This window comes from Corythoichthys intestinalis, chromosome 1 (assembly GCF_030265065.1).
Source record: "Corythoichthys intestinalis isolate RoL2023-P3 chromosome 1, ASM3026506v1, whole genome shotgun sequence".
Lineage (NCBI taxonomy): Eukaryota > Metazoa > Chordata > Actinopteri > Syngnathiformes > Syngnathidae > Corythoichthys > Corythoichthys intestinalis.
The window spans coordinates 52,935,365-52,962,384 of record NC_080395.1 but is presented as its reverse complement, the minus strand read 5'-3'; the positions used below and the strand labels follow the sequence as shown (position 1 = coordinate 52,962,384).

At 39.6% G+C, this 27,020-nt stretch overlaps 3 protein-coding genes and 1 long non-coding RNA gene across 5 annotated transcripts; 2 read left to right on the top strand and 2 right to left on the bottom strand.

The window, feature by feature from the left end:
* Positions 1-555: 555 nt before the first annotated feature.
* LOC130923731 (uncharacterized) lies at positions 556-13,128 on the bottom strand. The gene is made up of 4 exons (XR_009064764.1): positions 12,252-13,128; positions 10,862-10,940; positions 1,107-1,255; positions 556-1,033 (listed from the first exon to the last, which is right to left on the bottom strand). It is a non-coding gene; the product is annotated as an uncharacterized LOC130923731 (long non-coding RNA).
* On the top strand, positions 4,096-8,169 carry adprhl1 (ADP-ribosylhydrolase like 1). The gene is made up of 7 exons (XM_057849649.1): positions 4,096-4,906; positions 5,754-5,918; positions 6,011-6,136; positions 6,237-6,377; positions 6,551-6,678; positions 6,753-6,885; positions 6,972-8,169. Exons 1-7 carry the CDS (start codon positions 4,693-4,695, stop codon positions 7,139-7,141), a joined length of 1,077 nt encoding a protein of 358 aa, XP_057705632.1. The 5' UTR covers positions 4,096-4,692; the 3' UTR covers positions 7,142-8,169.
* On the top strand, positions 12,252-19,416 carry grtp1a (growth hormone regulated TBC protein 1a). The gene is made up of 8 exons (XM_057849655.1): positions 12,252-12,827; positions 15,356-15,507; positions 15,578-15,736; positions 15,847-15,971; positions 18,125-18,221; positions 18,312-18,484; positions 18,664-18,849; positions 18,920-19,416. Exons 1-8 carry the CDS (start codon positions 12,772-12,774, stop codon positions 19,013-19,015), a joined length of 1,044 nt encoding a protein of 347 aa, XP_057705638.1. The 5' UTR covers positions 12,252-12,771; the 3' UTR covers positions 19,016-19,416.
* Positions 19,417-19,541: 125 nt separating this feature from the next.
* Positions 19,542-26,237, bottom strand: lamp1a (lysosomal associated membrane protein 1a). Of its 2 annotated transcripts, none has more exons than XM_057842411.1 (9): positions 25,870-26,237; positions 24,169-24,275; positions 23,843-24,062; positions 22,210-22,371; positions 21,926-22,122; positions 21,726-21,851; positions 21,570-21,636; positions 21,318-21,485; positions 19,542-20,278 (listed from the first exon to the last, which is right to left on the bottom strand). In XM_057842411.1, exons 1-9 carry the CDS (start codon positions 25,928-25,930, stop codon positions 20,241-20,243), a joined length of 1,146 nt encoding a protein of 381 aa, XP_057698394.1. In that variant the 5' UTR covers positions 25,931-26,237; the 3' UTR covers positions 19,542-20,240. The 2 variants fall into 2 exon arrangements, with proteins under 2 accessions (XP_057698394.1, XP_057698388.1); XM_057842405.1 differs by having other exon boundaries at positions 19,542-20,380; positions 25,870-26,236.
* Positions 26,238-27,020: the final 783 nt, after the last annotated feature.

Sequence of the window (27,020 nt, the reverse complement as noted above, 5' to 3'; positions counted from 1 at the left end):
ACCCAGTATTATGTGAATCTCATGTAAGTGTGGATATGTTGACATCCTATTCTATGCTACCTGATCGCTAATCCTGGCACCGACAACCTACCTAACTGATTGTGTCTAATTGCACCCAGTCACGCGTAAACCCACTAAGATGTGAGATGGTCCTGCAGAGAAGTGATAATGCTGTGCGGGAGCTGCCCCAGGGCCCTCAAAGGGCGTTCCCCCGGACCATCTGTGCCCCCTTTGGGAAGGGATGACAGGAAGGGCCACCGCCCACAAGCTATCCCCCCCCACCAACTTACACCCCTAGCCACTGCCGAACCCCCCAACTGAAATGGCCCCGGGGCAGGACAGGACCCCCACCCGGAGGGGGCAACACCCCGCCGGCGGCACCCAGCTGGCGAACTGCGCAGGGGCCCAGGAAGGATGCCCGTGTAACAGAGAGAAAGACAGAAGCAGGAGAACAGCAAGAGCCCATCGCAGTAGTGGAGCCCCGACCACACCCGATCCCACCACCCACGTAACCGACAGCCCAGATGAAGATGAGGCCCTGCCCAGAGAGTCCCGCCATACAGAAAAGTGTGGGACCCACCTTCTGCCCTATTACTGTAGTCCATTGGTGTCCAAACTATTCCACATAGGGCCGCAGTGGGTGCTGGATTTCATTCCTACAAAACAAGATGACATCTTTTCACCAATCTGGTGTCTTAGAAGTGTAATCAGTTGATTGCAGTCAGGTGCTGCTTGTTTTAACACAAACTTCATTGGTTAAACTGTCTGTGCTCGATTGGTAGGAACAAAAACCAGGACCCACAGCGACCCTTGCGGACAGGTTTGGACACGCATGCTGTAGTCTGTGGCTGCTAGTGTTATGGCGCGCTGGGAATTGGACCCCAAAGCAGACAAGGTAGAATTCCATTATTATTTACAAAGTTTATTTTCAGGGGCGCGTCGAGGGTCGTAGCAGCACACGTGCATGTTGTGTGGTCGCTGGCAGGCGTAGACGTGATATCAGGCAACGGTACAGGTCAGGACCTGTCCCATCCTGGGACGGAACAAAGGTCAGGTTAGCCAGGTGTATATATGTAGAGAATACCTGAGTGCTGGATGTGACTGACGGGAATGCTGATAGAGTTGGTCTGGCGACGAGCGGCAACGATGATCAGGCTTTTGTAGGCGGCTGATGTTAATGGCTCGCAGCTGTCGCCGCTTACGCCCATCTGGTCTCCAGCCTGCAATCAAGGAGCCCTAACAGCTAGGTACCCGACTGGAAGCAGAAATTGGAGAGCCCGGCTGAGAAGGCAGTGGGACTGCCGCGTGGAACTTCTTCCCAGCCGCACAAATAGATGCTCAAATCAATTTGAAGGTGTAAGCACAGGAAGCAATTGTGTCATATCCTGTGTTAATTGAATGGCCTGGCCTTGGTGAATACAAAGGTGACTTTAACAGCAAGCCTTATTAGAGTAATAACTTTGATCTAGGGTGAAAATCTTGTAGCTCCATGACATTATTTCGGATTTAACTTTGGTTTCTCCAACATGTCCCATTTTTAGCTCTAACCTATGGAAACTATTCCGTACATTATCTGTACCGCTTATCCTCATGAGTGTCATGAGTTGCTGGAGTCTATCCCAGCTGACTTGGTATTCTTACAAATAGTAATTAACAGTAATTATTTTCTCAACTGAAATGGCCCAAAAGTTGTACACAGTCACAATGCATGGAAGAGAAAGATCCAAAAGAATCATCTCTGACTGCTGGCTCCCGACATTGACATACACTCAATGGCCACTTTATTAGGTGCACCTGTCCAACTGCTCGTTAACACTTAATTTCTGATCAGCCAATCACATGGCGGCAACTCAGTGCATTTAGGCATGTAGACATGGTTTAAGACAATCTCCTGCAGTTCAAACCGAGCATCAGTATGGGGAAGAAAGGTGATTTGAGTGACTTTGAACGTGGTATGGTTGTTGGTGCCAGAAGGGCTGGTCTGAGTATTTCAGAAACTGCTGATTTACTGGGATTTTCACGCGCAATCATCTCTAGGGTTTACAGAGAATGGTCCAAAAAAGAAAAAATATCCAGTGAGCGGCAGTTCTGTGGGCGGAAATGCCTTGTTAACGCCAGAGGTCAGAGGAGAATGGCCAGACTGGTTCGAGCTGATAGAAAGGCAACAGTGACTCAAATAACCACCCGTTACAACCAAGGTAGGCAGAAGACCATCTCAACGCACAGTACGTCGAACTTTGAGGCAGATGGGCTACAGCAGCAGAAGACCACGCCGGGTGCCACTCCTTTCAGCTAAGAACAGGAAACTGAGGCTACAATTTGCACAAGCTCATCGAAATTGGACAATAGAAGATTGGAAAAATGTTGCCTGGTCTGATGAGTCTCGATTTCTGCTGCGATATTCAGATGGTAGGGTCAGAATTTGGCGTCAACAACATGAAAGCATGGATCCATCCTGCCTTGTATCAACGGTTCAGGCTGGCGGTGGTGGTGTAATGGTGTGGGGAATATTTTCTTGGCACTCTTTTGGCCCCTTGGTACCAACTGAGCATCGTTGGAACGCCAAAGCCTACCTGAGTATTGTTGCTGACCATGTCCATCCCTTTATGACCACAATGTACCCAACTTCTGATGGCTACTTTCAGCAGGATAATGCACCATGTCATAAAGCTGGAATCATCTCAGACTGGTTTCTTGAACATGACGATGAGTTCACTGTACTCAAATGGCCTCCACAGTCACCAGATCTCAATCCAATAGAGCATCTTTGGGAAGTGGTGGAACGGGAGATTCGCATCATGGCTGTGCAGCCTACAAATCTGCACCAACTGTGTGATGCTATCATGTCAATATGGACCAAACTCTCTGAGGAATGCTTCCAGCACCTTGTTGAATCTATGCCACGAAGAATTGAGGCAGTTCTGAAGGCAAAAAGGGGTCCTACCCGTTACTAGCATGGTGTACCTAATAAAGTGGCCGGTGAGTGTACAATTATTCCAATAATATGGGGCGGTCTACCACGTACAATCAATCCACCCATTTTCTAGACCCCTTGCCCCTATTACTGTTATACGGTGGCACATTTTTGTGATATAGCAGGATGACTCAGAGAAAATTCATGCAAATAGTTGCAAACTCCACACCAACGTTCCAATGGAGATTCCATCCATCCATTGTCTTTACCACTTATCCTGCTAGGGTTGTAGATAGGTGCTAACCAATACTCCTTTAAAATATAGTGTTTATAAATAGTACGGGGGATGTCTGTTAGCCATTTAATTACTTGTATGAATGTATTGATTATATGCAATTCTTTGATCAGTTTGAGACGACACACTTAAATTTGTAGAAGCATGCTTTTTTACCATGGTATCCATTGTTACTAGCTAAAGGGAGTTTAAAGTGCTAAACATTATAATCATAACCACCGCCAATATTTCATCTGCACTTCCATACAGTGATGATGATATATCTGGTTTGAGTGATCTTTGTTAATTCTCTTTGTTAGTTCTGAGTTAAAATGTTGCTTTAAAGCTCTTAATCCTGGAAAAACATTGTACAGCAAGCATTTGCAATATTCATTACATCATGGTATTTGCAATGTAATGTGATTTAAAAAATCCCAAACATTTACCATAGTGTGAGCTAAACGGAATGACAAATAATGCAATTTTCCACAAAAATGGATCAATTTTCAAGACATTGGATCGACAACTACTTGTCATTACTTCCTTCACTTAGAAATTGTTTCCAAATAGTGTTTCAACATTCGAAATCCAAAACATTATGTAAAAATGAAAAAGACAGTAATGGTTACTGCCAACAATAAGCCCTGCCTAGTGTGTATTTGTGTGTGAGAGTCTATGTCTGCTTGGTAACAGTTGTCTCTTATCAGGTTACATTCCGATTTCATGTCATCATCATTGTCATAGTCTTCATAAGCTCTTGTGGCAATGCTATGTCTCTTGTTACCTAAATGTTTGGGTCTACAATCAAATGACCACTCAAATAAGGGTGTGAGGGTAAAGGGTCCATAAAGGAAGTTTCAAATACCATAGTTGATTATTTTGTTCAATAGTAAAAGGAAGACATCGGGTAAGCTAAAAGAAAGGACATTTAGGTGGCGTTCGAATAGGTCTGAAATAGTGCGTTAAGGATTAGCTTGAACTTCAGAGAATGATTGCTTAAACAGAGGATGATGTTCCACCATTACTCTCCTCCTCCCATGGGGTGGGTGGAATATTAACAATGTCCAGCACCAGCTGACGAGCAGCAAATTAGCATCTCTTCCAGGCCCCATCACCACCACATCCTTTAAGCTATAGAGCCAAGGGGATTGCCTTTTTAGGAGACGCTCGATTCCCATGAACATACCACAGCCAGCATAAAGAAGCTATGAATGACAACATGAAACTTTGATGCGAGTACCCACCCTTGAAACAAAAGGTGCATTTATCCTGACCTGTACGTGCTTCGGACTACTGGTGAAAAGCTAATGGACAGCTGTGATCTGGAAAGCTGGTAAAGAAATGACTAAACCACTGCTGCCATTGCCATACATTTTGTAGGGAATTTTGCAGTAGTTATTATCCACAGTTTTTTCTTTTGGAGTGTGGGAGGACAGCTACTACCAAAAGGTTGGGTGTGCCAGTAACTGCCTAAATTCTGACCTGCAAACCGCCGAAGGGTACCATGGAAAAATTCAAGGCAGGACTGGTCCTGGGTGGTGTTGGTGATGCCTTGGGCTTCAGAAAAGGCCACTGGGAAAGTTGCACATCAGGCAAAAAGATCCAAGAAGAACTGGCATCTTTGGGCGGTCTGGGAACACTAAAACTGGACCCTGATAACTGGCCGCTGAGTGATGCAACGTTAATGCACATGACCACAGCCGAGGCACTTATAACAGGTATGTTGTCTAGATTTTGCACTAAATACCGTTTATCGTATTTTAGATGATGGACCTCATAGGTTTCTTGGGATAAAACAACTGTTAATCAATGTTCTGAAGGGACAACAATCTAAAATCTACTGTCCTGGCATACAGCCAAAATAAAAATATATTACAGACGTAATGCAGTCTCTGTGACCTCACCGAAAGTCATCATAAGCCCTTCGAAAGATGGCAATAAATATTTAGCAAGGTGAAGTTCAAAATAGCATACAAAATCTTGGCTCTCATTGAACAATAGCTGGTCACTCCGCTGGTAACAAAGTTACAGTAATATGGCGATGACATCTTTTGAGATTATGTATCCCCATTTAGCCATATCCTGGAATGCCAGCACACATGCACATGTACAGTGTTTAAACACACCAATGAGGCAGACTGAATTATTACTATCTATTAAAAGAAATGTTTCCCTTTTAATCTTCCATTCAGTGGGTGTTTAATTTAAACAAACAAACATGTTTGTTCTTTGAAGGAAGACTAGCTGATATATTAGAGACACATCATGGAAAAGTATGTTGTGACATTGTGAAAGTATGTGCATAAGTCAGTTTAAAGGAGTGAAAGGACTCAAAACTATACTGTACAGTAGTTGGTCCTTTTTCATCAATGGCTATGAGATTTCCTTGTGGATCCCAGCTGACCAGTCTGTGTGCATGTTGTTGTGTCTCGACTTGCTTGAGGTATGCTCGTTCTAATCTGTTGCGCTGTAGACTGAGGCTAAACTTAGCCCACTTCAGCAACACTCAACTCCTCTTGCGTGCCAATTATGAATGACTCAGAATGACTCTTTGTGTGCATTCAGATTATTGGTGTCTGGAGGACCTTTACCGTGAGCTGGTACGTCTCTACGTTGACGCCATGGTGTCTCTTCAGGGTAGAAACCCTGATCCGGCCACAGTGGAAGGCTGTGTTCACCTCAAACCTGACAATTTTCTGCTTGCTTGGCACACACCCTTTAATGAAAAAGGTCACCTGGGATTGGAAGATGCTTCTCTCGCAGTAAAATTGTTTTGTTTTTTCGAAAGAGAAAAAATCTGAATTGTGTGTGTGTCTGGTTAGGGTCAGGGTTTGGGGCAGCTGCTAAGGCCATGTGTGTGGGAATGCGATACTGGCAACCTGAGAGACTTGACAGCCTAATAGAGGTCAGCATTGAGATGGGCAGGATGACCCACAACCATCCCACAGGTGATCTAGCCACAGCCTGTTTTACTAGCGCTAAACTTGTAAATATATATTTGTTCTACCTAAAAACATAGTTTCACTACTAATTACTATTGGCTTTTAGGGTTCCTGGGTTCCCTGACAACAGCATTGTTTGCTTCCTATGCGATCCAGGGTAAACCCCTTGGGACTTGGGGTCGTGAGCTCATGAAGGTCATACCTCGCGCGGAGGAGTACCTTAAGAAGACCATACGTCATATGGCAGGTGAGACTAAATTTCTTTCAAAAAAAAAATCTTTTTGAAATGACAAAGTATGGCAATGAACCAATGAATCAGCCATTGCCCCGTTTCAAACCTGTTGGAGTTCAACATGTACCAGTCCTGTGTGCATATAGAGAAAAAGGCTCTTGTTTGAACCTTACTGTACATTTTTGCAGAATATCAGGAAAACTGGTTCTACTTTGAGGCGAAGTGGCAGTTTTACTTGGAAGAAAGGGAACTAGACAAAGAAGGGCAGAATAAACCATTGTTTGACAATCGCTATGATGCTGAAGACACTGATAAGGTAATTCTGTGTCAATGGAGTTTACAATACAGTTTGAGGTTTCCCTTGCTACTCTGCACTTTCTGTCGGTACAGATGTACAAGCGATGGAGTTCGGAAGGCCGTGCAGGACGGAGGGGACATGATGCACCTATGATAGCCTACGACGCCCTTCTAATTGCAGGAAATGACTGGGCTGAACTATGCAAAAGGGCAATGTTCCATGGAGGTAGGTTTAAGAATTATTGTAAGAATTTTTTTTTATTGGATAATTTGGTAAAAGTCCTTTTTACTGAGAACTGTGTATTATTTTAGGGGAGAGTGAAGCCACAGGCCTAATCGCAGGGTGTCTCTATGGCCTAATGTACGGTCTAAGACAAGTTCCTTCAAGCCTCTACCAGAATTTAGACAAAAGGGAACGTTTGGAGGAGCTTGGAGAAGCGCTTTACAAAGCAGCGTCAGCAGAGAAGTGCATAGACAAGTAAAACTGCACTTCACAAGCAGAATAGCTTTCAATGGAACTGCACGAGCCAAAGATCTCTCATCCTGCACTTCTACTGTAACATTCTCTTTTCACCCTTTCCATCTTTTCACCTTGACCTGCTACCCATCAACCACCTACTATTTCTGCAATGAATTACATGAGAGGTTAAGCTATTGCGTTTCAGTGAGTTCAATTAACTAATATGCCTGTTTTCCACATTAAGTACAGTATATTTAATATTATTATAGAATGGATTTTAATATAAAATGTATGGATTGTGTTTCATTGCCATGGGAATAAGTAATCTTATGACACCTTAAAGCAAACAATGGTAACACCTTACACTTCCCTTTGCTGCTAACCTGTATTTAGACCACTGAAACCACAGTTTTCTCTGGATCAATGTTCATCAATAGAATACATTTCGCACATAATATTAATCTAATTTAAATACTTTTAATGACATGTCATTTGAGATATAATTATTCAACTGTCATTTGTCAGTCTTCTGGAGTAATTCATCCATGACAGTTACAGTATGTATAGCACAACAGTACTTATGTATCTAGAAACATTGATTGTGATTTGAACTGTGACTCACCCATTAGTTATAGCATGTGAATTAACAATAACATCACAGTGATTAAATTGTACTTAAATGTGCTTAAAGCCCCTGACCTTTCTTTTGACATTTCTGAACAATGTTACTGGATGTTTTCTACATTTTTTTATTCTGCCCAAATTATCCTATAGTGCAATGAACTAATCAAGTCTGCCTAATTAATGAAAAGTTGGTTGATTAGTACGGCAGGCAGTATATTACTTTTCTCTTTAACCCTTTTAGATATGCAGTTCTTAAAAAATCATAGGTGTAGCCATAAAAAAGAAAAATAATTACCTTTTTTCACTTTATCAGGTTTTTTTTCTTCCATCAGCAGTATGGTTGCTTATTTGATATAACAGGTAAATACTCGTCAACTAAAAATATAATTGATTTCATTGAAAGGTTGCAGATCTTCAGTATGACAAATTTACATGTTTTGTTATAATGTGTTTTTGTATCATTTATCACGCACGTGGCTTCAGTTTGTCCCATGGGGGGAATCTAACAAAATCTTTGTTTAACTGTTACTTAGTCAGTGGCAGCTATATTAAAATGCACATATTTGGGAAAAAAAATTGAACATAGATGACATCATAGTTGTGTTTACAAAGCCTAGTCATGTGGATTAAGTTTTGCATATCCTTTATTTTCTATAGACCAGATTCTCAGAAAGCCTGTATCACCCCCGATGCCAGTACGTTGCGGAAGTTGTTAAGAGACCGCAACTGTCGTCCAGTGCTCCGAGGGATTCTGGAAACTCTCCTGCACTACCTGACACAGGACCTATTCAACAGGACTACTAGAACTCAAGATTTAGATGAGCTAGTTTTTACAACTTCCCATGAGAAAACGAGGGATTCCCCTGTTCAGAAAATACAGACATCGGTTAAAATGAATGAATTTAAAACAAGTGACATGCCAGTGATTCAGGCCGTTAATAAAATGATCAAAAGAGAAACTTCGGAAAACAGTCCTAAAATTGCAGAAAAGAAACGAAAAGAACAGAAACAAGAAATTTGTAAAACAATGTCTGGTGCAGATCAGGTAGAAGAACCAGTGCCCCAGCGCCTTACTAAATTCCGACTGCTCCAGTCCAAATTCATAAGGTCCACGCCCAAACCTACACTGACAAACAGAAGGGAGGTAGGAACTCTGGCACCCAGGAGAGGTATGGCAGGTGCTCATAATCACAAGCAAGATGGTGCACATACAATGCACAAAACTAACAAAGAAATACGGGAGCACAAGCTGAAGAGAGCCTGGAGTGTAAAAGATATTGTGTCCAAGTTTGCCATGACTGAGCAGAAGGAAATTGGATTGAAAGCATCAAAGCAGTCAATGAACACAACAGTAATTGGAAAAGGGATCCTCATGTCCTGCCTGATGCAGAGGTTTGAGAATATCGCCATTGTGTCCAAGGGGATCAAATCAAAATGTTCATGTGAGAGACCTTCGGGAACAATAAGCATAAAACAGAAGGTTGTTTACTGTGAAGGTGGGCACAAACCAGTCATGGATGCAATTGCTCACAAACAAATACAGTGTAAAAATGTGAAATCAAAAGGTTTAACAACGTTATTGACATCAAATCAGAGAACAAATAAGGGCCATAAAAAGCCAGAAAAGAAGGAATACCTGAACTTGAACGTAGAGCAAATGCAACCAGATTTGGATAACACGAGTTCTCATTTAGTAGATAACATGAATGGTGGTGCAAAATGTTGGGGTTCTGGTAAAACACAATGTGAAGGAAAAAAATGTACATCAGTTAAATTGAACTATGCTAGTCAAGAGACAATCAATGTTAGATGTGTAACACATTGGTCTCTCCCTTGGCAGTACAGCCTTGTTCTGCAAAGAGATACCCCACTCAAGTGCCATTTGGCAGTTGTTCTTCCATCCACTATGCTATGGTCAACATGTTGGGAATCTTCACCTAAACAATATTTCAAGAGACATAAACATGAAACTTTATCCGGCCTTGACATGAAAAACATGGAAGAAACATATATAGGAGGATTCTCCATTCGTACTAGCGACTATAGCTCGATTGGTAAAGAACTGATGCATGACCCAAATCGGCAAAAAGTTGTAGCTAGTCAGAGAGGAATGCAGAACTATATATTTCCACACATTTGTAGAATTGATGCCCAACAATGTGATGAAATTATGCATGCCTCCTGTCAACCAGCACTGCACACAGAGACTGCTTTGGCTGAAATGTGGACTTTATCACCAAATGCTTCTAAAAATGTTTTTGAAGCTGGATTAAGGACAAAGGGAACTTTTGAAGAGCCTTGTCCTTTTGACATTAAGGTGCAAAGTGTCCATGCAGCAGCAGAAACAACATTTCAGCTAAAACATGACGAGGATGAAGGGGTTGAAGGAGACAAAGAAAAGAGAAGTGCAGAAGTACCACACTGTTCTCAACATGAGGCCGCTTTCAGTATGCTAATGTACCCTGCTCAAACGCAATTACAAATGACCCAAAAGATTCAGAGACCAAAATATACGTCAATAAACTATGGGGACCCATCTGTCAAGCAGACATACAAACCCAAAGTCATTCGTTTCACAGATACCTTTACTTTCTAGATTGGCAACAATTATACTGTACAAAAGTCACATTACAGGAGGTTTAAAAATTGCTACTACTGTTTTTCGATAACTTTGTAGACCGTAAACTGAATAAGATCGTATGAATTCAAGATAAAAACATGACACATGACAAAAAATACATTATAACATTTAGGTCCTTTTCCCAATTATAAAATAACTACCGTAATTTCACAAGTTCTTTACCATTTTTGTAACTTGAGTGAGGTCTTTGAATTATGTCTGTGTGTAGCCTATTAGCTGTGTGATCAATAAATAAATTGAGTAAATCGCAATTTGACGTTTAAGTCATTGAAATAAAATTGAAGATGCAACCTTTGTCATTCATTCTGTCAAGGTGCAGAGGCGAGGTAGACCCAAATGCAGGGAATCGGAGGTGAGGCAGACAGGCGTGGTGAAAAATTGTTTAATAACGGTGACAAAAAATAAAATCAAGTCCAGAAAAGCAAAGTGTAAACAAACCTCTGGAGTACTAATAAAAGACGGGGTATCAAAACTTACTTTGGGAGGAGGGAACAGAACAAGTTGAGCATGGATGCAGAACGAGACGCTGCCATAGATGATCACTGCACAAGGGGATCTTAAATACAGACATGGGATAATGAGACCAAACACATACCCATACACATACATCTTCTGTACCGCTTTAACTCACATGGGTGCTGCAGCCTCTCCCCTGAAGTAGGTGACAGAGACCAAAACTCTTAAATGTTCATATTCAAATAATTAATAATTGTGTTATTGAATGTTCAAGTGATGTGTTTTTGTGGTTGTTGTTTGTTTACTGAATACAGATATGTTTTGTGTTTTTTGTTTTTGTTTTATAAGTGTGATGCATAAGTATGGTTTATGTCAAATAGATGGAAGTCCTGGTTCATGGTAGAGCCAAACACAATTATGTTAGTCTGTTAAAGACAACTTTAGTATTATTGTTAATTTATTCAAACATTTTTTTCTCTCATACCGAATAGACCATGAAAAAGATGGGGGTTAATTTTTACCTTCGGTTTTGCTGTCAACTATTCATGATGTTCATGTATCAGAAAGCTCAAATAAAAAATGTATAAAAAGAGCTTTAAAGAAGTTTGCAAATCAAAAATGAATTAACCTCTGATAATGGAGAAATTAATTCGTAATAATTACAAAACAATGACACCGCTTAAGAGTGCAGAGTGTGGTTTTAGTTATACCCACATAAATACACACTGATAGACTCGCTCACAGGTGAATGTGATTCGAAGTATTAATGACGTCACAAGAAAGGGCGGCCAATCCTAAATACTCGCATTTGATTGGCTAAAATAGCACAAGCAATGATAAAATGTCTGGATTCATGTCATGCAGCCACCGCTTGCAAATAGTAGCTTTTAAATATGATTTTCTCAACTACTACTCATCAGGAAAAACCTAAATTCTGTGTTTGTCTGTTTTCCCCCCAGTTTTAAACAAGATCATTTCCGCCGCTAGGCACGTGATAAAGGTGCAGACTGTCCCTTTAAGAGCGCTGTCCACTGAAAAGTGTTTTTACTTGACAGCAGTGCGTTTCAGATTCAGAGCATTATATTTGTTCCCGAGGGGCAATTTAAAAATACATGAGAAGGTATGGAGAGTATACCAATAAAATCTCAAACGAAGATTAAAAAAGTGTTTAAAAGAGAAATTATATGAGTTAATCGTTGTTGTATATACAGACATACTGTAGGTAGGAGGTTAAAACAACAGATAAACTTAATGGTTCGAATATAATGCGTTGCTTTGATTCCGTTACATCTTCATGTTACATCTACACATGATTGGCCTGTTTAACCAAATGAACGGACTAAAGCCACAACTGCCACTGTAATGTACAGTACAGGAATATGTATTTAAGGAAACAAGAGTTTGACGTTACCTGATTCACGTGAATGCACCACGTGATTTAATTTACATGCGAGTCCCAGTTCAAGCCCGACGAGCCTGAAACCTTTTTCCACGAAGTTCCTTAGGAGATCAAGCAAATCTTCAACTAGGCAGCAAACTTCAGATCTTCATGTCCGGACTGCATTTATTCCTCGAGCTCTTTGGCGCGGTACTTTTCCGATGTGACGAAGAAGCAGAGCAGGTGCATTTGAATGGAGGAAAAAGTCCGACTGCAAGTTCTCTCCATATGGCGAACTGGATCTCTTTACTTGAGTAGCCAGAGAAAGAAAACAACGATGAATTTGATACTCAATGTCTTTCATTGTCAAGAATAGCGTGTAAAGATACTCCGGGGCAAAAGAGATCTCCCATTGGTGAACCAGTGTTGTTAAACAACAACAAAACAATCCACCTTAAAGAACTCTACCTAAAACTAAAGCTAAAATCTGGATATACCAAGGTAAGGCTAAAGAGGAAGAAGGAGCCAAAGTGGGTGAAAATAAAGAGAAGCTATGGAAAAAAACAGGACTCCTTCCTCCTGCGACACAGCCAAAGAGAGAGTGGACAGGTACGGACATTTCATCTAAAATCTACCAGTTAAATCTCGTGCAGAACAAGTTCATCTAATCATATCATAGTTATTGCCATAGTTTCACAATACTTGTGATGTACGCGAAATCCTGCGTAGCTGTACGATCAAACTAGTTCCGTTCCGAGTTGCATTACCTGTCGAAAACTCATGGTGGGACATGACTGAAAGACCGCGACAACTTGTGGGGCACACGAGACACTCCGTGACAACTATAACATTATAGCCAATTACAATATACAGTATACACATTTCTCAAAAGACTCAGGAATAGACTTAACCCTTCATAGAGTACTCGCTTAACTCATTGGTTGCATTGGCGGCAGCAAATGTCAATGCAGTCAATAATTTTGACTAGGGGTCATAACTCATAGTGTTTTTCTGATTTAATTCACTTTAATTTGATGAATTTAGTTTCTTTATCATTTGATTCATCTTAATTCCTAGTTATTCTTAAAAATATATACAGTATAATAGTTATCTAATATGGATTATTGTTATTATCTTTATATACAGTATGACCCAAAACATGATGTCCATGTATGTGGACAACAGGTCACTTGCCCTATAAAGGGTTAATATGGTCATATCAGATTAGCCTGACTAGGGGTGTGACAAAATATCAAAATGATGATATATCGTGATACTTTGTATCCCAAAAGGTTATTGATATGCTCCTGCCAAGAATTGTTTTCGTTTTAAAAAGGTATCAATGTCTAAAAAAAAATAAAATAAAAAGGAACCAACCAGGTGCATGGTACAAGGCTGCATTGACGGTGCACGACGCCCAATCCATTTAAACTGGGAATGTTCGCTCATTCGAAACCAGAGCATCCACAGTCATTCAGAATTTACAGGTGACTTGCAGTTCATTTTAGGGCATTTACAGGTAATTTCCTGTTGAGTTTGAGTCACTGCCTATTCATTTGGGTGATTCCCAGGTCACGTCCTGTTCTGTAACTCAAACAGGAAGTGACCCATAAAATACTCCAAAATCAAATCAAATCAAATTTATTTATATAGCCCTTTACAAAACCCGAAAGGTCCCCAAAGTGCTTTACAACAAAGACAAACATGGCACATAGTAAATAAAAGGCAGGAAAGTATTATACAATGACATTAGGAAGAAAAAAAGAAAAAAGAAACGAAACAACGCGTCACGGTTAAAGTCAGACAGCAAATAAAACAATAAAACTGATCAAATCCGAAAACATTAAAAACCCTATAGAAATAGAACCAGGCTAGACTAATCTTGGGGAAAGGCGAGTCTAAAAAGGTGTGTCTTTAAACGAGATTTAAAAAGGCCCAAATTTGTAGTGGTGCGGATTTCAGGGGGAAGACTATTCCATAACCTGGGTGCAGCAACCACACAGGGTGTTGTGAAAATCAACAGGAAGTAACTGAAAATCAACAGGTAAATGACCTTAAATGGCCCAAAATTACCTCATTGCCTGGCATTGGCTGCCACTGACGGCTATAGACGTTAATACGTTTGAAGTGGGAGGGATGTTCATCACACAAATGTTCATTCGCTGCCACCCTCCCACTTCAAATGGATTGGACATCTACTAGTGATAAACACATTCCAATTCACAGAAGCTTGTTTTTTCTGTTCATTAGTTGTTTGTAGAATATCCTACAATGATTTCCTGACCAATGTAGCGATAATCGTTGTATCGCCATATCATCAGATCATCAGATCATCGTTATCGTAAGCTTTATATCGCAAATCATAAGCTTTATATCACGTATCGTATCGTATCATGACGTACCAAGAGGTTCCCACTCCTAAGCCTGACCCTGTATGTCAGAGAAACCGTAGTAGAGAAACACAATATTTTGTGTTGTGAACGCTTTTTGCAGTGTGTTAGAAAATCCATCCCTCCATTTTGCTACATTACTGTAAATTGAGCCAAAATAATTAATTCCAAAACAACTGGTAGGGAGCAGGGGTGGGTCAAAAGGAATCTTTTTTTCCAACTACCCATCTGCACCGGCTTTTAATGTCACCTGCTTCAGGCCTTGTATTTTTTTTGGGCAATAGAAGCTTTGGTATGAACTTATTTACAAACTGTTTACGTTTACTTTAAATATTTAGTTTTAAACATTTGGTCAGGTGAATTGTAGTATGTGACTGCAATGCTTATTTGCCACATACTGTAAGTGATCACTCTTGTTGAAGTGTTAAGCTACGGAAGCTTATTATGTTACCTAATCATCTTAAAGGTACTACTTTGAGCCACTCACTTTCACCACAACAACGTATATACAGTACTGTATTTAGGTAGTAGGACAGACATAAAGTATTTTCTCATTCAAATCCAGTCTGGTTAAATAAGTAGACTAGCACCTAACTCTTAACTGTTTATTTTGAGTGTGTGTTTTTCTTTATTTGTTTAACAGAATGTACAAATGTTCAGGACAAACTTTAACAAGTGTAGACCAATCCCTACAATAATGCACTAATAAGTAATACTGTAATCTTCATTTTGTCATATATCACACAGTGTGGATCCGTATGGCTTTGAGCGTCCAAAAGACTTTGACTACGAGTCATATGAAGAGCTGATGTCGGAGTATCTTGTGGTGCTCACTCAAAGGTCCATCAAGTGGTCTAAACTATTGAAGCGCAAACACAAGGTGCAGAGGAATGTGAAACGTGAGTCTGAAAAGGGAAAGTGCCACAACAAGTGTGTCATGCACACAGTAAACTTTCCTTTTTACTTCAGTGAAGCGTTATATACGTAAGGGGATACCGAATGAGCATAGGGCTCTGATCTGGATGGTGGCTAGTGGAGCTCAAGAGCAGTTGGAGAAGAATCCAGGCTACTACCAGACCCTGCTTGGTGCCCAACATGACCCCAAAGTGGTGGAGACCATCTCTACAGGTTAGCTTGAGGTTGTTTTTATCCACGCTAGAGCCTGAGGTAGTGCATGCACTGGTAGATGTATTTGCACTACTGACTGCCCTTTAAAGTGTGTTTTTTTTCCTTTCAAGACTTGAACAGAACATTTCCTGACAATGTGTTGTTTCGGAAGACCTCCAACCCGTGTCTACAGAAAGCTTTGTACAATGTGCTGCGGGCTTACGGTCAGCACAATGCAGCTGTGGGTTATTGTCAGGTAATTGGGAAAAAAACACTAAAACTGAATATTTCCACACCTTTGTGATTTTTCACATTTTTGTTCATACATTTTAGAGGACCAGCAGATCCTGAGCTTTCCCCCTCTAATGGAACCAGTTGAATTAATTGATTTTTAAAGAGCCTGTTCTTTATGGTGCTCCTTTGCAGTGTCCAAAAAAGGGCAACAGTGGCGCAGGTGGTTGAGTGGCTTGTCCAAGGATCGGGGGTTCGAATCCAGCTCCCACTTGTGCCCATTGTTGTTGCATCCTTGGGCAAGAGATTTCACCCTACTTGGCTGTGCGAAAGTAGTGTGAATGAGTGGTTGATTTAGTCAGAAGGGCTGATGGCACAAATTGGCAGCCTGCTTCTGCAGACTGCTTAGGGCAGCTGTAGCTACAGTACAATACTAGTAGAAGCTTACCACCATCTAGTGTGGAGCGAAAGAATAAAGCAATGTAAAGTGTTGTAGAGTGTCCTGAAAAGCTCTACATAAATACAAGGCATAATAATAATAATAATAATAATAATAATATTTAAAGTGTGTAGTAACAAAACACAGATTTTCAAAATGAATCCATTACCTTGGTAGCTTACATATTATGTATAGCAAGGGCGTACGTTTCCTCCCACTATTGGTAGGGACGATATAACAGCATAAGCTGCATGTACACTTTTTGCTGGGGACGGGACATTAATAAGACCAAATAGATTGGGTGAACAGAGTTCAGGGCTACATTCCTCATGAATATAAATCTAATTAATTGATGGGCTAAATGATAAATGCAAAATAAATATGTTTTGACTTATTCTAACTTTCATACTGCAAATTTAAAACGACTTAAAATGATCATTTTTCTTAAAAGTTGAATAATTTTCTCCATCTTGTTTTGACTTTTAAAGACCAGTTAACAGATTAATACATCAGATTAGTCCATTTTAATTAAGTAAATGTAACTAATTGTCCTTATTAAGCCCATTAATCTAAAAGTTGGTCATTTTCCCACCTGAATCCAGAAAAAAAAATGCTTTTAAACAATGTTTTGAACAATATCTGTCCTTGATTTAAGAACATTTCTGACAAACAGGCTTTTTTTAAAGACTAAATATACCAACTTTTTGCTGAAAATAAGTCTGTTAAACTTATTTTCAGCTAGTTTTTTTCCGCTTATTTCAAGAAATCTGAGTGAGTAAAATTTACTTGAAGCACTGGCAGATCATTTCATTTATTTCAAGTAATTTACGCTAAAGACAAAGGAATTTAACTAGTTTTAAGGAGGTGTGTTTTTGCAGTGCATATGTGTTGGTTCAGGTGATACACCATTCAATTCAAGCCTTTGTTTTTAAAGACTACTAAAGAAACATTTTGAAAAATACCAGAATTAAGGTCTGGATTTTATCAGCAAATTTAAATTGCAATATTTGAACCTAAAATTATATTAACATACACAATAAATACAAACCTGTTAATAATCTCTTAATTCTTCAGGAATGCAAAAAATAATATGTCTTAAGACCACTCACCATTGTCTAAATAAATAAATATAACTGAAAAAAACGTCTTAGCGTGTAACAAAAATAAAAAAAGGAGCCTTCATTCAGGTAAAACACTACTGCTTTTGTCCACAAGCACAGCCAAACTTAACAAAAATAAATAAAAAAATCAAGTCATCAGCCAATCAAACATGCGTTTGAGGGAAGAATGGACTGGCACATTCAGCAAGTGAAAAGGGGTCAATGTAAGCCGAACATAATGGAAGTAATTCACTTAATAATGGTCGGTTCAATTCTATCCTTACAACATATGGCAAGACAATCTAAACGACCCATATAACTGAAGTCACTATATAACGCAATAAGGTTGCTTATAAGTTTGTGGGGACAATTTGAGCATCCTGAAAAGTTGGTAGTGTTGTGTCCCTACTGTCCCTATGCAAACCTACACCCTTGATGTTTAGCTATGTGCTGTCTGGCGGTGTCACTGTCAAGACTGTTTTTGTAAAATTGAAATCTCTTCTTTCACAGCATTGTAGAATATTATGCATTGTTAACCCATCATTTCATTCACCATTAAGCCTAACAGCTTGCTTGAAGCCCACCACGCCTATGTAGAGTTACTATTTTACTCTGTCAACTGTTTTGATACGGTCTTAGGGCATGAATTTTATAGCTGGGTATCTGCTCATCATAACAAAAGATGAAGAAAAATCTTTCTGGCTGATGGATGCACTCCTTGGCAGGATTTTACCAGGTGTGTATTTTTCAGATTTGCGTATGTATGTTTTTGGTATTATGGCTTCAGTTTCATGGCCTCCTGAGTGATGCACACGTCTGATGGCAGACTACTACAGTCCAGAAATGCTTGGCTTGAAAACGGACCAGGAGGTGTTGGGGGAGCTGGTGAGGGTTAGGTCCCCTAAGGCTTGGAAGGCCATGGTGGATCACAATGTTATGTGGACTCTCGTAGTGTCTCGATGGTTCATTTGTCTCTACATAGACATTCTTCCCGTTGAGGTGAGTGACTTTTATAAAGGAAATGCTAGTTTGAAAAGACTTGTAGTCTTACTTGCTTTGCTCATGGGTTATACGTTTATAGAAAGTATTAAAATTGCAGTATTATAATGTAACAATTCTCATTACACTTGTTGCTGTCAGCATTAATGTGTTGTTTTATATCAATGTCCTTGTTCCAGACAGTTCTACGAATTTGGGACTGCCTTTTCTATGAAGGTTCGAAAATCCTGTTCCGTGTCGCACTGACACTCATTCATCGCTACAGAAATCTAATTGAACAAGCCCAATCCCTGCCAGACATATGCCAAATTTTCAAACAGATGACACGCGGTCCATTTGTGGATGAATGCCATCCTTTCATGCAGGTAAGACAAGGTAGAGAAAATGAAAACTGCTGATGTGACCTATTTCATCAACCTGTTTTTCCTGTCCTAGAAAATCTTCACTGAACCTGGAAGTCTGTCTAATGCAACGTTGACTAAGCTCAGAGCAGTCTGTCGGGGACATATCATTTCTGCGGAAGCAAAATGAATTTTTCCTCTACAAACTTAAAAAAAAAAAATGGAATAGGGACCAAAAACCTTTTTGTACCTTGAACTTCTATTTGTAAACATTTCACACATAAATGGGAAAATATAGTCATGTGATCTTTGTACCAATTTAAAATAATTTTAGTTTGAAATTCAAAGCAATTTAGGCCTTAGGAATTAGTTACTGCATACACTCCACAGATGTCAGTATCCAGGTCTTGCTTTGTACTTTGCGCAGCTAAGTGATGTCTCAGTGTATTTTTGGGTATCCACTTTGGTTAAATTAACTTCTCTAACCTTGAAGATGTTTGCAATGTAAATGAATTGAAAGAATGTCATAAGCTTTTGGATCCTACATTTCATGTGGTTTGCCGCTCATTCTACCTGACCAAAATATAACAATTCCAGAAACCCTGTGTTTGATTTGTTTCGCGTTGGTCTCAAGTCAGGATATTGAATTCAACATTGTTATTTAATTTCCCTCAAAACCAGTCGAACACATGATACAGAACAAATTATGAACTCACTACACTCAAATCAGATGTTTATTCAGTAGAATGCACAATGCAGACATCAGCTCATTTTCTACAAAAAAAAATTATAGTTTTTTACACTATGCAATTGTTGAGGGTAACAGCAATAGAAAATTAACCTATGTGGCAGACTTAATAGTTTGAGCACATTGTAGCATGACCAGACATATTTAGAATCAAAAGGCAGTGCAGGACATCGCTCTTCACTGAAAAGCCCATGAATAGGTGGGAAAACATCGGAGCGTATGCCAACTTGGGGATCACCACTTTCCGATGGGAGACATTAATTCTTCATACAAAAAAGGAGAAATTCTATCAGTCAAAAATATATCTCTGTCCTCCTGTTCATTATATTATCAGTCTCTAAAAGCGGGAAAAGAAATCTGATTTTTAAATAATTTACACTAAATACAAATACATTCACACAAATATATCAACTTCAAAAAGATAAAAATATCCCCAAAATGTCAAACATTCAGCTTCTACCCTAGGACTCAGTCTTGATGCAAATCAAGTTGCATTGTCTTTCACCCCACCCCACTGCAAAACAAAAAGCAGTATCCCAATGTTATGAAAAATGCAGATGTAGCAATACTTCTTTCAATTGGCGAATGCTTGTCTGCAGTCTTGCATTGCCACCACAGCCTTCCACTTCACACTTAATCTATCATGTTGCCCTGCAATGAATTCTGTTTAGATGGTCTGGTATCCAGCATGGCTCCTCTTGCGGCCTATCAGATATGCAATGAGGACAATCAGCACGAGGCCAGCAAGCGCTGCTCCAACAATGATGGGGATAAGCATCTGGTCTTGATCCATCTGACATTCCTCCGCTGGTTACCAATGAAGAGAAAAAATATAACAATTTTAGAGTTGCTGTAATGAGACTGCACAAGTCTTTGGCACCACTGTGTATGTAGTCTGATAGGTTTTATTGGCCATCAACAAATGTTTTTATTCATTTATTTTTCTAAATTTTATTATAAGAGCCTTCTAAATAATATATTAAGAAAAAAAATGCCACTTTTGAGGTACACTGCAATATAAAATTAGCTTCATTTTTGAAAAAGTTTGCAATATCAATGTGATCAAGCTCCAGTGGAGCAAGGACAACTTGCCTGGAGTTAGCCAAAAGGCACCGAAGGCCAAATTTTCTAGTCTGATGAGACAAACTCGTCGTGAATGCCTAGCATTATGTTTGGAGGGAGCCAGAACCAGATACCGCTTTCCACCTGAGTTAAGCATGGTGGTGGTGGCATTGTGGTGTGGGTATGTTTTTCAGCAGTAGGAACAGGGAGACCCAAGATGAATGCAGCACAACCCAACACAACAAAGGAAGTGGCTTCAAAACAAGTATATGAAAGTCCTCGTGTGGCTTAACCAGAGTCTAGACTTGAATCTACTCAAACTCCTCTGAAAGGATCCTAAAATGGCTTGGCATTGAAATTCTCCATCTAGTATGATGAATCTCGGGAGGTGCTGCAAAGAGGAATGGGTGAAACCGGCCTTGACGAGGTGTGCTAAGATGGTGGTATTATTCAAAACGAATTTAAGATGGAATTACTGTCAATGGTGCAGTACCATAACATTAAGCAAAGGCTGTGAATATGTGATACCTTCATAGTTATTTATTTATACATTTGCCGAATTAAAACTTTTTTTTGCAGTCATTATAGGGTTTTGCATATGGATTTTTAAGGGAAAATGAATTCTTCCATTTAGGGATGAGGCTGTAACAGAAAAATGTCAAAAAAGAGAAACTTTTTGTACCTGTGGCAAACTGATTTGTGGTCACTCCAAAAGGTTGAACTTGCAGCCTGAATGTGTTGAGAGAGAAGCTTGACACTACAGCCAGAGTTTGTTCAGCATTACACATGTAGGAGCGTCCCAGGGTAGTCCGAAGGTAGTCAAGACTGGTGTTACTTGCTAAAAATGGAGCTGGACAGAGACACATTTAGTCACATGAAAAGTAAATATGTAATTTAGATCAAAGCGATAAATGGTACTATGAATGTTTAATACCTGCCATGTCAGACCAATTGGCTAGCATGTTTATCCCGTTAAGGTGATATTTGTTGGTAGTCGCATTCTGTGTGAACAGTATAGATTAACATTAGTCTACAAAGAAACCACAAGTAGGTAGACGGCAATGTTATTTGGATAAGAATATACAATTACCAGGGTAAAGGTGAGGTTAAGTGATGTGGTTCCGTCCTGAGACAGAACCAAGGTAGCCCTATTGACTTCACATGACCCAGAAGAACTTGTCAAATTAGGGGTGAGATTAAAGATTTCTTGTACAGTCTGACAAAAAACAACAACAAATATATATCATTAACCTGAGACGATTAAAGATTAAAAAGTTGTCCTTCCACTACCTTATTCTGAGATTGAGAGACATAGGAAAAATTTAGCTGTAATCCCATTTGAGCTAATAGGCAAACAGTGCCATTGCTGTTGTCAATGGAGTAAGTTCCTCGTTCAGGTGTTCCGGGTGGTGTGGGTGCTGGTGTGACTGGAGTATGGGCAGTGGTGGTAGTTGGAGTACTAGGTTGGTCTGCTGCACATTCTGTTTCTGTACAACCAAAGCAAGGATTAATAAATGACATGGCAGGTGCAGCTAGAAATTTAAACAGAACTTTGAAAACAAGACATTTCATACCAGCTGGACTCAGATCATTTCCTGGCATGTAGGCTTCAAGTCTCATATCAGAAAAAGTGACCACTGGTCCCCCGACTACAACAGAAATGGCACTCGCACAACGGTAGGTAGTGTTGATTGCTGCCCAGATCCCAACCGAAGATGACACAACAGTCACCACAGCTGAATGACAAATAAATGGAAGGGAAAAGTCAATCATCTTCCAAATTTATTGCATTTTTTGTTTTATGGAAAATTGATAAAATCCTATTTAATTAGCACATTTATGAACAAGAGCATTAATATGGGGGAAAATACCTGGCATTGGTTAAAAATTACATTAGTCCCTTAAAATTAATGAGTAGATTGGAACTTAGTTAGGAATTTATTAGTTTTTCTTATTTGTTCTTTTATTTCTAGATCAAAATTAACAAAGTTAAGATAAGCACAACAAATTACACCTCACTGAACAAAATTTGATGACAGAAACACACATCTAAATATGAATACCGGTATTCTGAATTGCTGAAAATGTGACGATCTGGGTTTAAATGTGGTTTCCCTTTATCTTAACCACATGATTTAGTAAACAATAACATGTTTATACTCAAGTATCTAACATATGACTGTATTTACATTTATGACTAAAATGAGCAGGGAAAATGTATGGAAAAAATGTCAATGCTTAAAAATGTATGAATCAAGACAGTATACACTGGATGCATAGTAATGTTGTATGTCAAAGAATTACATCTTTGGGGGAGGGGAAAAATGCCACGTGTTGAGACACTTGGTCTTTAGGATATTGCTATGAGACATAACATTGCCAGGTCTTTGACATTAGTCTTAAAGCAGGTAAAATTGGTACACAATAGCCTGATTGCAGTGGTGTGGTAAGTGGGGTGCTGCAGCAACCCCTGGTGTTGGGGAGGGGAAAAAAAGTTTTGGTAGATTCCTTTTTTAAAAATAAATAAATAAAACATATTTAAACAATAGAACACAATATTTAACTTTTGGGATTAAATATCTACGTTGAAAAAGTTTATTTTTTGTTAATAACATGGACACCAACTGACAAAAACAGCGAAATTTTCTAAAATTCAAAACAAGGTTGAAAATGAAGATGATTATGATAGTGTTATCTACATTGATGTCTTCAAATAGGTAAGACATGCTTGCATTGTAGCCATATAATTGTTTGTTGTTGCTGTTGAGCTGCCGCCATGCAGAGCGCTGTTGGATATTCGTGTGCAATTTATTTTAGTGTTGTGTAAAGGGGGTGTTAAACTGAGGCCTATTGGACCTTTTTAGTTTTCAAATATGTTTGTGTCATCGCGCCGTCTAGCTACATTGATTTGCATTATAATACAAAGGCGGTTTTATTTCCAATACAAAAATTCCAACACACACTGTGCGTGAAATAAAACAATGTCTTTGTAGTAGCTTAGTAGTAGCACGTAAATTATCCAGCATGGGTGTGCACTGCCATTGTGCACGCCTTGTATGGAGAAAACGCGCGAGCGTGACAACTTTGACTGAAACTGCCGATTTTGGATGGGAAACACTAAAAATAATCCTCAGCACCCCCTGCTGTGAGTGACTTCGAGCATCCATGCCTAAATGTCTTATCAGTGCACCAGTCTTAACTTCTTACCAGAGCTGTTGGCGTCAGGGAATATGGAGGAGTCACTAAGGTTATACTGCAGCATTACTGTGTCCACACTATAAAAACTTCCATTTGTTGAGAAGCTCAGTCCCAGTGTGTGTCCAGATCCAAAGGTTGCCACCAGTGAAGGTATGCTGCCAACTGCACCACAAGAACTGCTTCCTGCATCGACTGTGGTCGTGTTGGGAAGTGGCACTTGTACAGATGTCTTCAGAAAGACAATTGATTCAGATTCATATTGGACATTAGGCTGTTGTAAAATGAATCACTAGTACCTGAACAAAACAAAAAAAAGTAAATTCTGCTATGCATACCGAATTGCTGGATGTGTTGTACGTGATCGAGAGCAATGCAGTGAGTTCAGTCTTGATACATGTGGCGTTCCCCTCCCTCACTTCAAGAGTAACAGCCTGAAGGAAGCCTGTAATACAGTACAACGATACAACAATTCAGTTTTCCAAGTTTAAAATACGACCATAAAAAGTCTGAGCTGTCAACTCATGAAAGCAATCACAGTGACAGGTTCCTCTCTCTGCGGTAAAAAAGTACTTTTACGGAAATAGTTTGTTTGTTCCTGCTGCAATAAGGCTGGAGAACAGCTCATTCTCAATATGTGTGCATCTTTAGTCTATTGATGATCTTTTACAGTGGCATAGTGAATGAGTGGTAAGTGTTCAAACCCGGGCTTTGGCCTTCCTGTGGTTCAGTAGTGTTACAAATATATATGTAGGGCCCTTAAGTCATTCACTGCCATTGACAGTTATAGATGGATTGCAGGTCTATCGCCGTAAATGGCAGCCAATTAGTTGATACTTAAAAACAAATACATTCATTCATTTTCCATGCCGCTTTTCCTCACGAGGAAAAAGTTACGATTTTGATTTTCTGAAAATAAGATTGGGGGATATCCCTAAATATTATTTTTAAAAATCTACTAACTGTTTGCTTACGCTGCATGTTGCTATTCAGTATCAGGAAATTATCAGCTGTTTCAATTTTGACACAAAAACTTCCATACTTCCTACAGTAATGACCAACACGGTTGTAATCTCTTAGCACAAGAACAATGCATGACGGGCTGGTTGTTTCAACCCTCCTATCAGAAAAACACTCAATTAAAGGTCTCTTGACATTGTATTTTTAGATTCTGGATGTCAAAAAGGGCTAAAGGCGTTTAAAGAATTACCCAGTGTCAGTAGCAGCTTTCCATTAAATCATTCCTACCAAACTAGCTCAATGTTATTAGTGCACACATTCAATGTTCTTCCCACCCCCATCATTCAGCACTGTCTGGTGAAACTTAAACCTGTTGACACCTCTGTTCACCAAGTAAACATTGCATATTAACATTTGTAATGGCCACAGGGAAGCACTAACAAAACAAGAAATACCTACTCTACCTGAGCTTTGAGATGTGGATTGTATGTCAATGTTACCATGATACATAATGTAAGTTTATTATTTAATACGAAAAGAGTTATAATAGCTTGTATTTACTCTCTTGGACAGCTACTTTAAGTGTTTTCATGGAAGCAGCCGTAGTTTTGTTTTGGCAACACAAACACAGCAGTCACATAAGCACTCAGATGACAATAGTGCTGCTGCACATTTACATTAGGTAAATGATACAATTCAATTAGTTCAGATACGGCTCGTGTATATTATACACTTCTGACTGCATTGTTGAAAACCAGACAGCGTTGGTTTGAACCTTCGAAAAGTCGCACATGACAGTGTTCGTGGATGAAGTTCAACAAACGGGAACTCCCTTACACTTCAGTCGTGAGGTGACTAGAAAAATGTATGCGACTTATATACGTGGGTTAATACTTGACATATGCTAACTGGAGCACATTTTTAAACATGTCATGGACAAGAAAGATTGGGTTTGATAACAGACTAATCGCGAGCCTTTACATGTAGCAGTAATGCTAGCTGGAAAAACCATTGGCATCCCAGCGGTCGCCCATCTGTTCATGTCGCTCTTTATTACAGTCTATGCGTAAAAGACTCACCCAACTCAGCAAACCAGGTGAACAGCCACAGCGTAACATAAGCTCTTGTTAGTTTCATCATTTCCCGTCGTGTCTTCGAGAGTGCACGAGTGTAAAGTCGAGATGCAGCGATTGATAGAGCGAAAGCTGCTGCCGCTGGTGGGCAGGTGGTTCCGTGCACCTGACTTGGCTGACTTTCAAATAAAGCGGTGATCTATCTTCTTCTTGTTTTGCATTTGACAATTATTTAAAGTCCTTTCAATTGAAACGCGGCTCGCTTTGCACCCACGTCATCGCCTGCGACTACCCTGACAAAAACCAAAGAAAAGCTAGGCAGAGTCGCGTCACGTGAACTATAGTCTGCAGCTTGAGTGTCACGTGTGCGCGCTCCCGAACGCCGTGCACGTCATCCAGTCATCGCCAGGTTTGCGCTCATAGAGAGCACATATACACAGTACTAGATACACAATGCGCGTTGAGCGCTAATACAGACGGCCGTCATAACTTGTCGGCCGTTTTGTGTCAGTGCCATTCGAGAAACAACGGAGCGTTTACTTTGAAATAGCTATGAATTTATCTGTTTTCAACCGATTTTCATAGAGCTTGGATTTTCATAAACGTCAAAAATGTAGTACATGAACTGTGTACTGAAAAATAATATTGATCTTTTTCAAAATATAGCCTGAATCATACTCTTATTAACCCAATTGTTTCTAATTCTGTCAAGAGTTCGCCAAGAGTATTTTACTGGAGAAAATCACTCACCATCAGCAGCATCATTCGCTGCAAAAGAGCCCGCCAGAGAAGACCTCTGCTTTAAGATGGCCGACTTTTCGAATCTCGCTCTCTATATGATACCGTCCATATGGTATATTGTAAATCAGGGGTCCCCAAACTACGGCCCGCGGGCCGAACACGGCCCGCAGCCGCATTTGGTCAGGCCCCCTGGGGAAAAAAAATTGTAATTTTTTTTTTTTTTTAAGTGTTATTTATTTCCTGGCTTTTTTCTGTGAAGAACCCAGAGAGGGTTATTTGGTTATTATCTATTTAATTAATAGTGTTATTATTATTTATTATTATATTATATCATTTTAATTTTATTTACTTTTGTTCCGTGAAGAGGGTTATTTGATTGTGGCTTTCTGAAAAACATTACATTTTTACATTTAGGC